The sequence below is a fragment of the Zosterops lateralis genome, assembly GCF_965231275.1.
Source record: "Zosterops lateralis genome assembly, chromosome: 33".
Classification (NCBI taxonomy): Eukaryota; Metazoa; Chordata; class Aves; order Passeriformes; family Zosteropidae; genus Zosterops; species Zosterops lateralis.
This window is the reverse complement of record NC_139793.1, coordinates 3,250,861-3,264,934: the sequence shown is the minus strand read 5'-3', so window position 1 is coordinate 3,264,934 and position 14,074 is coordinate 3,250,861. Positions and strand designations below refer to the sequence as shown.

Below are 14,074 nucleotides of genomic sequence, written 5' to 3'. Positions count from 1 at the left end.
ATATCTCCTGACCCAAAAGTGGGCCCCCTGACCCAAAATTTGGGGCACTTTGACCTGAAACAGGGCACCCTGACCCAAAATTACATCCCCTGACCCCAAACTGGGCCCCTTGACCCAAAATTTGGGGCACGCTGACCCAAACCAGGGCACCCTGACCCAAATCAGGGCACCCCGACCCCAAATTTGGGGCACTTTGACCCAAATCAGGGCACTCTGACCCCAAATCTGGGGCACTTTGAACCAAATTTGGGGCACCCTGACCCTGAATGACACCCCTGACCCCATATCAGGGCACTCTGACCCCAAATTTGGGGCACTTTGACCCAAATCAGGACACCCTGACCCCGAATGACACCCCTGACCCCAAAATCACGGCACTCTAACCCTAAATCTGGGGCACTTTGACCCAAATCAGGACACCTTGACCCCAACAGACACCCCCTGACCCCAAACCAGGGGCACAGACACAGACAGGACCCCGCTATTTAGGGGTGACCCCAAACACAGACAGGACCCCGTTATCTAGGGCTGACCCCAAACACAGACAGGACCCCGCTATTTAGGGGTGACCCCAAACACAGACAGGACCCCGCTATTTAGGGCTGACCCCAAACCAGGGGCACAGACACAGACAGGACCCCGCTGTTTAGGGGTGACCCCAAAACAGGGGCACAGACAGGACCCCGCTATTTAGGGCTGACCCCAAAAGGGGGCAGAGACACAGACAGGACCCCACTATTTAGGGCTGACCCCAAAACAGGGGCACAGACACAGACAGGACCCCGCTATTTAGGGCTGACCCCAAAAGGGGGCACAGACACAGACAAGACCCCGCTATTTAGGGGTGACCCCAAAAGGGGGCAGAGACACAGACAGGACCCCGCTATTTAGGGGTGACCCCAAACACAGACAGGACCCCGCTATTTAGGGCTGACCCCAAACACAGACAGGACCCCGCTATTTAGGGCCGACACCCCGATGATGTTTTGGGGGCCCACCTGATCGTCCTCGTCCTCCTCCTCCTCCTCCTCCTCCTCGTCCTGGCTGTCGTCCTCGTCCTCGTTGCTGCCGCTGCTGTCCTCCTCCTGCGTGTGCTCCTCCTCGTCCTCGGGGTCCAGGATGTTCATCGAGTCTGTTTGGGGTCAGGGAGGGCTGTGAGACCCCCGGGACCCCCCCAGGACACCCCAAAAATCCCACAGCCCTGCGCTGCCCCGGGGGTGATTTTGTGGGGTTTCTGTCCCTGGTTGTTTGGGCTGTTTAGGCTGGATATCAAGTGTATTAAGTGTAATAAGTGTGTTAAGTGCATTAAATATATTAAGTCTATTAAGGATATTAAATATATTAAGTATAATAAGTGTATTAAGTGCATTAAATACATTAAGTCTATATTAAATATATTAAGTATATTAATTTTATGTTAAGTACACTAAGTGTATTAAGTAAAGCACATTAAGTCTATTAAGTGTATTAAGTGTATTAAGTGTACTAAATAAGTATATTAAATATACTAAGTATATTAATTTTATGCTAAGTATACTAAGTGTATTAAGTAAAGCATATTAAGTGTATTAAGTGTATTAAATGTACTAAATAAGTATATTAAGTATGTTAAGTATATTAAGACTACTGAGTACATCAAATATATTAAGCAGATTAACTATATTAAGTATGTAAAATATTTTTAGATTAAGTATATTAAGTATGTAAAATATTTAAAGTATATTAAGACTATTGAGTACATTAAATATATGAAATATTAAGTATGTAAAATACTTAAAGTATATTAAGACTGTGAAGTATATTAAATATATTAAGTAGATTAAATATTAAGTATGTTAACTATACTAAGTAAAGCATATTAAGTATATGAAATATATGAAGCAAATTAGGTATATTAAGTATGTTAAATATTTTGAGGATATTAAGACTATTGAGTAAATTAAATACATGAAATATTAAGTATGTAAAATATTTTAAGTATATCAAGTATATTAAGACTACTGAGTATATTAAATAGATTAAGTAGATTAAATATATTAAGTATATTAATATACACTATATAATATATATTACATTAATATATACTATATATTATTATATATTAAATACATTAAATTCTACACTTTTCAGACTGACTGAGAGCAAAGGGGGGACAGAAAAATGCAGATTTTTTTTTTTTTCAGAAACTGCTCTCACTCCTCCACATTCCCCTCCTGGGCTGAGCTGTCTGCAGGAGATAATTCTTTGCTTTTAGTTCATTTTTAGCCAAGACACAGAGAATTTCCCTGGATTCTTTTTTTTTTTTTTCCCCTTTTTCTCAGGATTATTTAAACCTGTCCTGGATTGAAAACCCAGGAAAACACCCAGAGGTCACTCGCACCTGCAGGGAGCCCAGGACAGAATTTTCCAGCACTGATAAGGAACTGATAAGAGACTGAGCTAAAAGCCACTGCAAGGACTTTCTGAATTTTGTCATCTCTCTTCAGAATGAGAGATTTTATTGTTTAATTTTATTAATTTCCTGTGCTGGGGAGTGCTTTGCCTGTTAAATAAACAGGTTTTTTTCCACTTTTCTCCCAAAAAATCTTTTTGCTGAACTTTCTTAATTTTGCCATCTCTCTTCAGAGCAACAAGAGGTTTCATTGCATAGAATTATTAATATTTTTTTAATGCTTATGGGCACTTTGTTTGTTAAATAAACAGGTTTTTTTTCCACTTTTCTCCCAGGAAATCTTTTTGCTGAGCTGGTAAAGAGACTGAGTTACAACCCACAGCAAGGACTTTCTCAGTTTTGCCATCTCTCTTCAGAGAGATGAGAGGTTTTATTGTTTATTATTTTTCTTTTTTAATGCTTGTGGGTACTTTGTTAAATAAACAGGTTTTCTCCACTTTTCTCCCAGGAAATCTTTTTGCTGAACTTTCTTAATTTTGTCATCTCTCTTCAGAGCAACGAGAGGTTTTATTGCATAATATTATTATGCAATAAATATAAACATATACAGTATATATTAAACATAAATATATTATATGCATATTATAAATATATACAATATCTATAAATATTATATATATATATATATAATATAATAGTTTTTAAAAAATGCTTGTGGGCACTTTCTTTGTTAAATAAACTTTTTTTTTTCCCCCACTTTTCTCTAAGGAGATTTTTTCCGGGACCATCTGGGGGATTGTCTGGTCATGTTTTCTGCTCTGGAGGGGCCCCGTTGGGAGGTTTTTCTCCCCGGATTTTCGCCCACCTTCGCGGTTGGCCTGGAGCGTGGAGGCCTGGCTGAGGTTGGAGGGAGCCTCGTCCATCAGCACGTCCTCCTGAGACTCGTCCTCGCCCGAGCGGCTCACTGGGGACAGGGACAGGGGTCACCCCGAGGCCTGGGGGTCACCTCCAAGGGCAGGGGTCACCCTGATGGTCAGGGGTCACCTCCATGGTCAGGGGGTCACCCCCATTGCAAGGGGTCATCCTCATGGACAGGGGTCACCCCAATGGCAAGGGGTCACCCCAATGTCCTGAGAGTCACCCTGATGGCCAGGGGGTCACTCTGATGGCCCAGGGGTCATCCTGGTGTCCTGGGAATCACCCTGATGTCTGGGGGAGGCCCTGATGTCTAGGGGGTTACCCCCATAACGAGGGGTCACTCCCATACCCAGAGAGTCACTCTGATGGCCAGGGGGTCACCCGAATGTCCAAGTGGTCAGCCCCATGCCCAGGGATCACCCCCATACTCAGGGGTCACCCTAATGTCCAGGGAAGTCTCTGATATCCAGGGGTCACCCCAATGGCCAGGGGGTCACTCCAATGTCCAGGGGGTCTCCAATGCCCAGGGGTCACACCCATACCCAAAGGTTCCCCTAATGTCCAGTGGTCCCTCTGACACCCTGGGGTCACCCTGACACCCAGAGGTCACCCTAACACCCTGAGATCACCCCAATGTCCAGGGGGTCACCCTGACACCTAGAGGTCACCCTGACACTCTGGTGTCACCCTGGGGTCACCCCAGTGTCCAGCGGTCACTCTGCTGACCCTCACCAATGATGGTGCTGTTGCCGTCAGCACCGTCTCGCTCCAGCAGCTCGTCAATGAGATCCTCCAGCTCGTTCTCCACCTGTTGTGGGGACACGGGGAGGGTTTTGGGGGGCGCTGGGGGAGGATTTGGGGGTCTCGGGGAATTTGGGGAGGGGGGGTCCCTGACCTGCATCTCCTGGGTGGTGAGCCCCTCGGGCTGCCCGGCCAGCACCACCGTGTCCCCCTCGGCCTCGCCGTCCATGTCCCCGTCGGCCGCCTCGGCCTGAGCCGCCTCCGCGTCCTCCTCGGGGGGCTCGGGGTCCCCGGGGTCCCCTGGGGGGCACAGGGGGGTCAGGAGGGGTGGGGGGACAGGGAGGTCCTCCAAGGGGGGCTTGGGGTCCCTGGGGTTCCCTGGGTGGGGTCAGGGGGGTCACAGGGTGTGGGGGGACAGGGGAGTCTTCCTTGGGGGCTTGGAGGTCCCTGGAGAGGGGGACAGGGGGGTCAGCTGGGGACAGGGGAGTTCTCCTTGGGGGGTTCTGGGTCCTCAGGGTCCCCTGCGGGGGGACAGGAGGGGTCAGGAGGGGTGGAAGGATAGGGGGGTCCTCCTCCTAGGGCTCGGGGTCCCCAGGGTCTCCTGGGGTCAGGGGGGTCACAGAGGGACAGGGGGCTCCTGCAAGGGAGGCAGTGGGGACAGGAGAGTCCCCTGGGGGTCACAGGGGGACAGAAGAGTCGTAGGGTGACAGGGGGTCCCCATGGGGTGAGGGGGTGGGTAAAGGAGGGGTGGGAGATGGGAGGAAACTGGGGGGCAGTGGGTGCCCCCGAGGTGGGTTACCTCCATCAGGGAGTGTGGCTGTGGGTGACACTGTGGGTGACCCTGTGTCTGTGGGGCAGTGGGTGACCCTGGGGTGTGTACATCCATCGGGGGGTGTGTCTGGGGGCAGTGGGTGACCCTGGGGGGCAGTGGGTGACATAGTAGGTGACACTGGGGATGTGGGGTGCTCCAGGGGTGGGTACCTCTGTCAGGGGGTGTGTCTGGGGGGCAGTTGGTGACCCTGGGGTGGGTACCTCCATCGGGGGGTGTGTCTGGGGGGCAGTTGGTGACCCTGGGGTGGGTACCTCCATCGGGGGGTGTGTCTGGGGGGCAGTTGGTGACCCTGGGGTGGGTACCTCCATCGGGGGGTGTGTCTGGGGGGCAGTTGGTGACCCTGGGGTGGGTACCTCCATCGGGGGGTGTGTCTGTGGGGCAGTGGGTGACCCTGGGGGGCAGTGGGTGACACAGTGGGTGACCCTGGGGGACAGTGGGGTGCCCCGGGGGTGGGTACCTCCGTCGGGGGGCGCAGCCCCGGCCTCGCGGGCGCCCCCGTTGCCCTCGGCCTTGCTCTTGCTGGAGGAGCCCTTGGGCCCGAAGAGGCCGCTGGGCTGGTTGACGATCCGCGACAGCGTCTCCAGCGGCTTCAGCGCCGCGTTCACCGTGTTGGCCATGTTGGGGCTGGGGACACAGCCCACGCCTCAGACACGGGGACCCCAGGCACAGTGGGGACCCCCAGACATGGCAGGGACCCCCCAAACACAGCAGGGACCCATAAAACCCAATGGGGACCCCAAACCCGACAGAGACCGCACACCTAACAGGACCCCCAAACATGGCAGGGACCCCCAAACACAGCAGGGACCCCCCCAAACACAGTGGGGACCCCCCAGACACAACAGGGACCTCTCCCCAACATGGCAGAGACCCCCCAAACACAGCAGGGACCCATAAAACCCAATGGGGACCCCAAACCCGACAGGGATCACACACCTAATGGAACCCCCAAACACAGCAGGGACCACAGACCTAACGGGAACCCCAAACACAGTGGGGACCCCCCAGACATGGCAGGGACCCCCAGACACGGCAGGGACCCATAAAACCCAATGGGGGCCCCAAACCCAACAAGGACCACAGACCTAATGGGAACCCCATACACAGCAGGGACCCCCTCAAACACAGCAGAGACCCCAGAGCCACAGGGAGCTCAGAGCCAGTGGAGACCCCAGACCCAATAGGGACCCCAGACCTGACAAGGACCCCAAACCCAACAGGGACCCCAGAACCAGCACAGACTCCCCAAACACACCAAGGGAGCCCAGACCCAACAGGGACCCTGAACCAACGGGCACCCCAACCCAGCCGGAACCCCTAAAACCCAACAGGGACCCCAGACCCAACAAGGACCCCAAACCCGACAGGGACCCCAGAGCCAGCAGGGATCCCAGATCTGATAGGGACCCCAGACCCAGCAGGAACCCCAAACACAGCAGGGACCCCAGACCCAACCCTTCAACACCTCTGAAAACTCAAGACCCCCCCAAAACCCCAACGAATCTCTCCCAAAGACCTCTGAAAACCCCTCAAGATCCCTGAAAACCCCTCAAGACCCCTGAAAACCCCTCAAGACCCCCAAAAACCCCTCAACCTCCCCTCAACCTCCTCCACACCCCCCCAAACCTCCTTGAGACCCCCCAAAACCCCCTCAAGACCCCTGAAAAGCCCTCAAGACCCCCCCAAACCTCCTCCAGGCCCCCCCAAACCCCCCCTGAGGCTGACCTGGAGAGGTCGAGGCTGTGGGGCACGCGGGCCAGGTCGTTGACCAGCCCCTTCTTGAGGAAGAGGCGGATGATGTTGTTCATGCCGTTGTGCGGCGGCTTGGCCGCGCTGCTGTAGAAGCTCGAGGTGGACGGGCACGACTCCATGATGGTGCTGATGATGCACATGACGGCCTGCAGCCTGGGGGGACAGGCAGGGGTCACCCGGGGGACAGGGGACACTCAGGGGTCACCCGGGGGGACAGGGAACACACAGGGGGACAGGGGACACTCGGGGGGACAGGGGACACTCAGAGGGGACACAGGATGAGAGACAACAGGTCACCTTGAAGCTGTCTCTGCAGTGGCCTCACATTGCCCCATGCTGTCCCCACGTTGTCCTCACTTTCCTGCTGTCCCCATGCTGTCCCCACTGTCCCCACACCATCCCCACATTGTCCCCACACCTGGCGTGTTTCTCGGTGCTCTCTGCCATGACCTTGTTGACCAGGGCACGTTGTCCCCATGCTGTCCCACTGTCCCTACACCATCCCAATGCTGTCCTCATTGTCCCTAGCTGTCCCCACACTGTCCCCACACCATCCCCACGCTGTCCTCACACCTGGAATGTTTCTCAGTGCTTTTGGCCATGACCTCGTTGACCAGGGCACACTGTCCCCATCGTCCCCACACCAATCCCACTGTCCCCACACCATCCCCACGCTGTCCTCACACCTGGCGTGTTTCTCAGTGCTTTTGGCCATGACCTCGTTGACCAGGGCACACTGTCCCCATCGTCCCCACACCAATCCCACTGTCCCCACACCATCCCCACGCTGTCCCCACACCTGGCGTGTTTCTCGGTGCTCTCAGCCATGGCCAGGGCTCTGCCCAGGGCGGCCTTGACCTCGTTGACCAGGGCCACCTGCGCGTCGGTGCCGCTGCCGGCCGCGGCCAGGCTGGCCAGGAAGAGCCGCGCCAGCGCCGGCGTGTCCTTGTCCTCGGCGTTCTGCTGGTGGGGCAGCAGGTGGTCCAGGACAAAGGCCAGCACACTGCAGTCCTGGGGGGACACGGGGGTCACAGGCCTGCCCCCACGGCTGGGCACGTGGGGGACAGGGGACAAGGGACCCCCAAGGACAGGGGACAGGTTACCCTGAGCACAGAGGACAGGACTGGGGTGTCTGTGGGGACAGGGGACCTGATCAATGAGGTGACAGGGGACTCCAGGGCTTGGGGACAGGGGACTCCCGAGCACAGGGGACAGGACTGAGGTGTCTGTGGGGACAGGAGACCCCTGAGTATGGGGACAGGGGACCCCCAAGCACAGGGGACAGGACTGAGGTGTCTGGAGGGACAGGGGATCCCAACGATCAAGGTGACAAGTGATCCCCCTCCACCAGGTGACAGCAGACCCCAAAGCACAGGGGGGTGACAGAAACCTCCCTGCACACCCTGACAGGGACACAGCTGTCCCTGTTCCCTGTCCCTCATGGTGGCCCCCAGGGTGTCCCCAAGGTGTCACCTCCTTGATGAGCTCGGACTACCCCACACTGCAGTTCCCTGTCCCTCCCAGCTGTCCCCCACTCCCAGGATGTCCCTGGCCATGTCCCCGTGGTGTCACCTCCTTGATGAGCTCGGACTGGCTCACGCTGCAGTTCCCTGTCTCTCCCCACTGTCCCCTACCCCCGGGTGTCCCTGTCCCTGTGTCACCTCCTTGATGAGCTCGGACTGGCCCACGCTGTAGCTGTAGTTGGCGATGAGGGCGGCGATCCCCACGTAGGAGCGCACCAGCTCGGCCAGCAGGCGCAGGATGGTGGAGGTGGGCATCAGGGGCTTGGAGCCCCGCGCCCGCCCGCGCTCCTCCCCGCGCTCACCCTCCTTCTCCTTCCGCCCCTCGCGGCCCTCCTCGGGGCTGGACGCTGCGGGGACACGGGACAGGGTCAGGGGACACCGGGACAGGGTCAGGGGACACCGGGACAGGTCAAGGGACACAGGGGACACGGGACAGGGTCAGGGGACACGGGGACAGGGTCAGGGGACACGGGACAGGGTCAGGGGACACGGGGGATGTGAGGGACAGGGTCAGGGGACAGGGGGACAGGGTCAGGGGACATGGGGAGAGCACCAGGGGACATGGGGACGGCATCAGGGGACACGGGGACAGCGTCAGGGGACATGGGGAACATGAGGGACAAGGTCAGGGGACACGGGGATGGTGTCAGGGGACATGGGGACAGCATCAGTGGACATGGGGACAGCCTCAGGGGACACAGGGACAGGGTCAGGGACATGGGAACAGCATCGGGGGACACGGGGACAGTGTGAGGGGACAGAAGGGGGCACAGGGGACACCGTTAGGGGGTGGAGAGGGCAGGAGGGGGATGGTGAAAGTCTTAAAGACACAGAGGGGACCTCAGAGACCTTGGGGACACAGAGGGGACAGTGGGGTCTCAGGGACAGGAGAGGCTCAAGGACCTTGGGGACATGGAGGGGACACTGGGATGTGTGGGGATACAGAGACGTCGGGGGGCTTGGGAATATCGGGGGCACAGGGACATGAGGGGGACATTGGGGGCACAGGGGCAAGAAGGGGACACCAGGGGACATGGGGGTGACACCAGGGGACATGGGGGGACACAGGGGGGACAGTGCCACCTTCTCCCTGGGGGGTTCCCGAGGGCGGCGTCTCGGCCGCGGCTCCGTCAGCAGCGAAAACCTGGGCCTGGGGGAGCAGGGGGGGGTCAGAGTCTGGGGGTCCCCAAAACCCCACAGACCCCAAAGAGAACCCTGAGACCCCCATGGCATCCCCAGAGCTCCCCAAGAGACCCTCAGAGCCCCGCCAGACACCCTCAAACCACTCCTCAGCCCCCTAAATTTCCTCCCAGACCCCTCAAACTTCCACCCCACACACCTCTAAACTGCCCCCAAACCACCCTCCAGCCCCCTCAGTCCCCCCAAACCACCCCTTAGCCCCTACAGACACCCTTAAACCACCCTCAAACTGCCCCAGCCTGCCCAAATCCCCTCCCAGCCCCTTCTAACCACCCCTCAGCCCCCCAAACTGCTCTCCAGTCCTGTCAAACCACCTCTCAGACCCCCCAAACCACCCCCAAAACCCTTCCCAGCCCCCCCAGAGCCCCCCCCAGCCCCCCAAACCACCCCTAAAACCCCTCCCAGCCCCACAAACCACCCCCAGCCCCCCCAAACCACCCCCAAATCCCTTCCCAGCCCCCCCAGAGCCCCCCAGCCCCTCCAAATGACCCCCAAATCCCTTCCCAGCCCCCCCAGCCCCCCGTACATTGATGGCAAAGCCGGCAGGGGGGTCGAAGTCGGCGGGGGGCCGGGTGAGGCTGCGGTACTGCTGGTACATGTCGTCCCCAATGTCCGACAGCAGCTGGCTCACCTCGCTGGGCGCCGCGCTCTTGGGGTCACCCTTGTCACCTGCGGGGGACAACGGGGTCAGGGGGCACGGGGGACACCAACCAAAGGGGTCAGGATGGATGGGGGACAGGGGCAGCCTGGCTGGTCCTGGTATGGGTGCCATAAATCCTTCCTTGTATGGGCACCTCAAATCTTTCTCTGTATGGGCACCCCAAATCCTTCCCTGTATGGACACCCCAAATCCTTCCCTATATGAACAGCCCAATCCTTTTCCTATATGGACACCACAATTCCCTCTATATGGACACCACAATTGCCTCTGTATAAACATCTCAATTCCTCCCATATGGACATCCCAAATCTTTCCCTATATGAACACCCCACCCCTTTCTCTATATGGACACCCCAAATCCTTCCCTATATGGACACCCCAATTCTCCAATATGGACATCCCAAATCCTTCTATGTTTGGACACCCCAAACCCTCCCCTATATGGACACCCCAATTTCCTCCATATGGACACCTCAATTCCCTCTATATGAACACCCTGATTCACTCTATAGGGGCACCCCAAATCCTTCCCTGTATGGACACCTTAATTCCCCGATATGGACATCCCAATTCCCCCTATATGGACACCTCAATTTCCCTGATATGGACACCACAAATCCTTCCATATATGGAGATCCCAAATTCTTCCCTATATGAGACATCAAAGCCTTCCCTATAGGGGCAACTCAATCCCTTCCCTATATGGACACTCCAATTCCCCTACATGGACACCCAAAATCCTCTATATGGTCACCTCAATCCCTTCCCTATATGGACACCCCAATTTTCCCCCCCTATATGGACACCACAATTCTTTCCCTATATGGACACCCCAATTCCAATTCCAATTCCAATTCCAATTCCAATTCCAATTCCAATTCCAATTCCAATTCCACGTGCACTCCACTCCTCACTCAGCCCCCCAAACCCCCCGGGGGTGTCCCCCGAGCCCCCCGTACCCTCATCAGGGGCGTGGTAGGCAGCCAGGGCGTTGAACAAGACACCCCAATTCTTCTTCCATATGCCATCCCCAACCCCCTGAGGGTGTCCCCTGAGCCCCCCAAACCCCCCAGGGGTGTCCCCTGAGCCCCCCAAACCCCCCAAGGGGTGTCCCCCAGCCCCCCCAGCCCCCCGTACCCTCGTCAGGGGCGTGGTAGGCGGCCAGGGCGTTGAGCATGTCGTAGATGACGTCGCGGATGGGCTCGGGGATGGGCGGCAGCGCGGCCGCCTTGGCCGGGGTGGTCTTCACCAGCTGCACCGCGTTGGGACCCTTGATCCGCAGGTTCTCAAACTCGTCATCCGAGGCTGGGAAATTGGGGGGGTCAGGGATTTGAGGGGGGGTCCTCAGGGCCAGCAGGGTGGGGATGGGGGCCCTCCTGGATCCCTCTCATATCTCAGGCCCCCCTCTAGGACCCCTCTTTTCCCTGTGCCCCCTCCAGGAGCCCATCCAGGACCCCCCTCCCCACCTCAGCCCCCTCTTCATGTCCCCGTGTCCCCTCCAGGACCCCCCAATGCCCCTGTGTCCCCTCCCCATGCCCCCTCCAGGATCCCGTGTCCCCATCCCCACATCCCTGTGCCCCTCCCCCAGGACCTCCCCATGCCCCCATAACCCCTCCATGACCCCATCCCCCCCCGGACCCCTCAATGTCCCTGTACCCCTTCCCCATGCCCCCCATACCCCCTCCATGACCCACCCCCAGGACCCCCAATGTCCCTGTACCCCCTCCATGACCCTCAATGCCCCTGTGCCCCCTCCCCATGCCCCCATCCCCCCTCCATGATCCCCCCAGGACCCCTCAATGTCCCTCTACCCCCTCCATGACCCCCTCCCCAGGACCCCCAATGTCCCTGTACCCCCTTCATGACCCTCAATGCCCCCGTGCCCCCTCCCCATGCCCCCATCCCCTCTCCACGCCCCCCCCAGCCCCCCGTGCCCCCTCCCCATGCCCCCATCCCCCCTCCACGCCCCCCCCGGCCCCCCGTGGCCCTCACCGGTGCCGGAGCCCCGCGGGGCGGGCAGGGCGATGCGGATGCAGCCCGTGGCCACCTCGGTGAAGACGTGGGGGCTGCGGCAGGCGGCGGGGCCCAGCACCCGCAGGATGTAATTCACCTCCCGGGAGCCCAGGCTGCCCGAAACCACCCCGGACGTGGTGCTGCCCGCCCCGCTGGTGGCCGCAGAACGCACCACCTGCGTGGGGACACATGGGGACAGTGTTGGGATATTGTGGGGACATCGTAGGACATCATCAGGATATTGTGGAGATACCGTGGAGATATTCGGGGGACGTCGTTGGGATATTGTGGGGACAGCGTAGGGACATTGTGGGGACAGTATGGGGACAGCATCAGGACATCGTGGGGATATTTTGGGGATATGGTGGGTACAGAGTAGGGACATTGTCGGGATATTGTGGGGACATTGTGGGGACGGCATGGGGACACCATTGGGACATTGTGCAGATATCACGGGGACAGTGCGGGACAGCGTGGGGACAGCATCAGGACATTGTGAGGACATCGTGAGACATCGTCGGGATATTGTGGAGATACCGTGGAGATATTGGCGGGACATCATAGGGATATTGTGGGGATATCGTGGAAGTATCATGCAGACATTGTGGGGACACCAAAGGGATATTGTGGGGACATTGTGGGGACATTGTGGAGATACTGTGGGGATATTGTGGGGACAGCATGGGGACAGCGTGGGGGCATCGTGGGATATGGAGACATTGTGGGGATATCATGGGGACATCATGGAGATATCGTGGGGAGATCATGGGGATATCACGGGGACATCGTGGGGACAGCATGGGGACCTTGAGGGGACATTGTGGGGATGGCACCCTTGGGCTGGCCATGCCCAAGCAAAACCCCCAGTTCTCCTCTCCCATGTCCCCCATCCCTCCCCTCTGTCCCCCAGCCCCCTTTATTCCTTCTCCGCTCTCCCTCATCCCTCTCCTCTCTCCCCCAACCCCAAATCCCCTCTCTCTTTACTTCCCTTACCCTCAGCCCCCTCTATTCCCTCTCCCCATTCCCTCTCTCCATCTCCTCTCCCTCATCCTTCTTCCCCAGCCCCAATTCTCCCCTCCCTTGTCCCCCAAGTCCCCCAGCCCTATTTCCTCTCCCCTCTCGCCCAGCCCCCTCTATTCCCTCTCCCCCAGCCCAAATTCCCCTCTCCCCTGTCCCTCCTCCCTCTCCCCAGCACAAATTCCCTCTCCCTCAGCCCCAATTCCCCTCTCCCCTGTCACCCATCCCTTTTCCTCAGCCCAAATTCCCTCTCCCCGATCCCCAATTCCTGTCTCCCCCAGACCCAAGTCCCTCTCCCCAGCTTCCCCAGCCCCCTCTATCCCCTCTCCCTCATCCCCAATTCCCCTCTCCTCTAAACCCCTCTATTCCCCCTCCTCTCTCCCCCATCCCCAATTCCCTTCTCCCTTTACCCTGCTCTCCCCCAGCCCCCTCTACCCCCTCTCCCATCCCCAAATCCCCTCTCCCCTAACTCCCTCTACTCCCTCCCCCAGCCCCAATTCCCCTCTCCCCTAACTCCCTCTAATCCCTCTCCTCTCTCCCCTAGCCCCAATTCCCCCTCCCCTCTCCTCCAGCCCCCATTTCTGTCTCCCCCAGTCCCCTCTATCCCCTCTATTTCCTCTCCCCATCCCCAATTCCCCTCTCCCCTGTCCCCCATCTCTCTCCCTCAGCCCAAATCCCCTCTCCCCCATCCCTAATTCCCCTCTCCCTTTACCCTGCTCTCCCCCAACCCCCTCTACCCCCTCTCCCACATCCCCAAAACCCCAAACCCCTGCACCTTCCCCCCACCCACCCCTCACCTTCTCCATGGTGTGCCGGAGCGTGCAGGGGTCCTCGATGATGTGCCGGAAGAGCAGCGTCACCAGCGGGGTGAAGCCGGTGAAGCCGGAGCTCTGTGTCAGGGCCAGGATGGTGCGGGTGGAGCGCAGCTCGGCGAAGAGCAGGGCGTGCTTGTGCTGCCGCGTCAGGCGCAGGCAGAGGCGCAGCGTGGCGTGCAGCGTGTCGGGGTCCACCGGCACCCCCAGCAT

General features: G+C 57.9%; 1 protein-coding gene across 1 annotated transcript in view; it reads right to left on the bottom strand.

The window, feature by feature from the left end:
* LOC310921199 (E3 ubiquitin-protein ligase HUWE1-like) overlaps nt 1-14,074 on the bottom strand; it is a gene marked incomplete at its 5' end in the record, with an annotated part of 22,016 nt that extends 7,942 nt beyond the window's left edge. The window contains 13 exons of the mRNA XM_083881308.1: nt 999-1,132; nt 3,258-3,356; nt 4,043-4,118; nt 4,206-4,351; nt 5,341-5,507; nt 6,609-6,788; nt 7,435-7,646; nt 8,297-8,505; nt 9,242-9,308; nt 9,885-10,027; nt 11,157-11,324; nt 12,012-12,207; nt 13,847-14,074. Coding sequence (XP_083737434.1) covers nt 999-1,132; nt 3,258-3,356; nt 4,043-4,118; nt 4,206-4,351; nt 5,341-5,507; nt 6,609-6,788; nt 7,435-7,646; nt 8,297-8,505; nt 9,242-9,308; nt 9,885-10,027; nt 11,157-11,324; nt 12,012-12,207; nt 13,847-14,074 — 2,025 coding nt within the window. The remainder of the gene's footprint in view (nt 1-998; nt 1,133-3,257; nt 3,357-4,042; nt 4,119-4,205; nt 4,352-5,340; nt 5,508-6,608; nt 6,789-7,434; nt 7,647-8,296; nt 8,506-9,241; nt 9,309-9,884; nt 10,028-11,156; nt 11,325-12,011; nt 12,208-13,846) is intronic.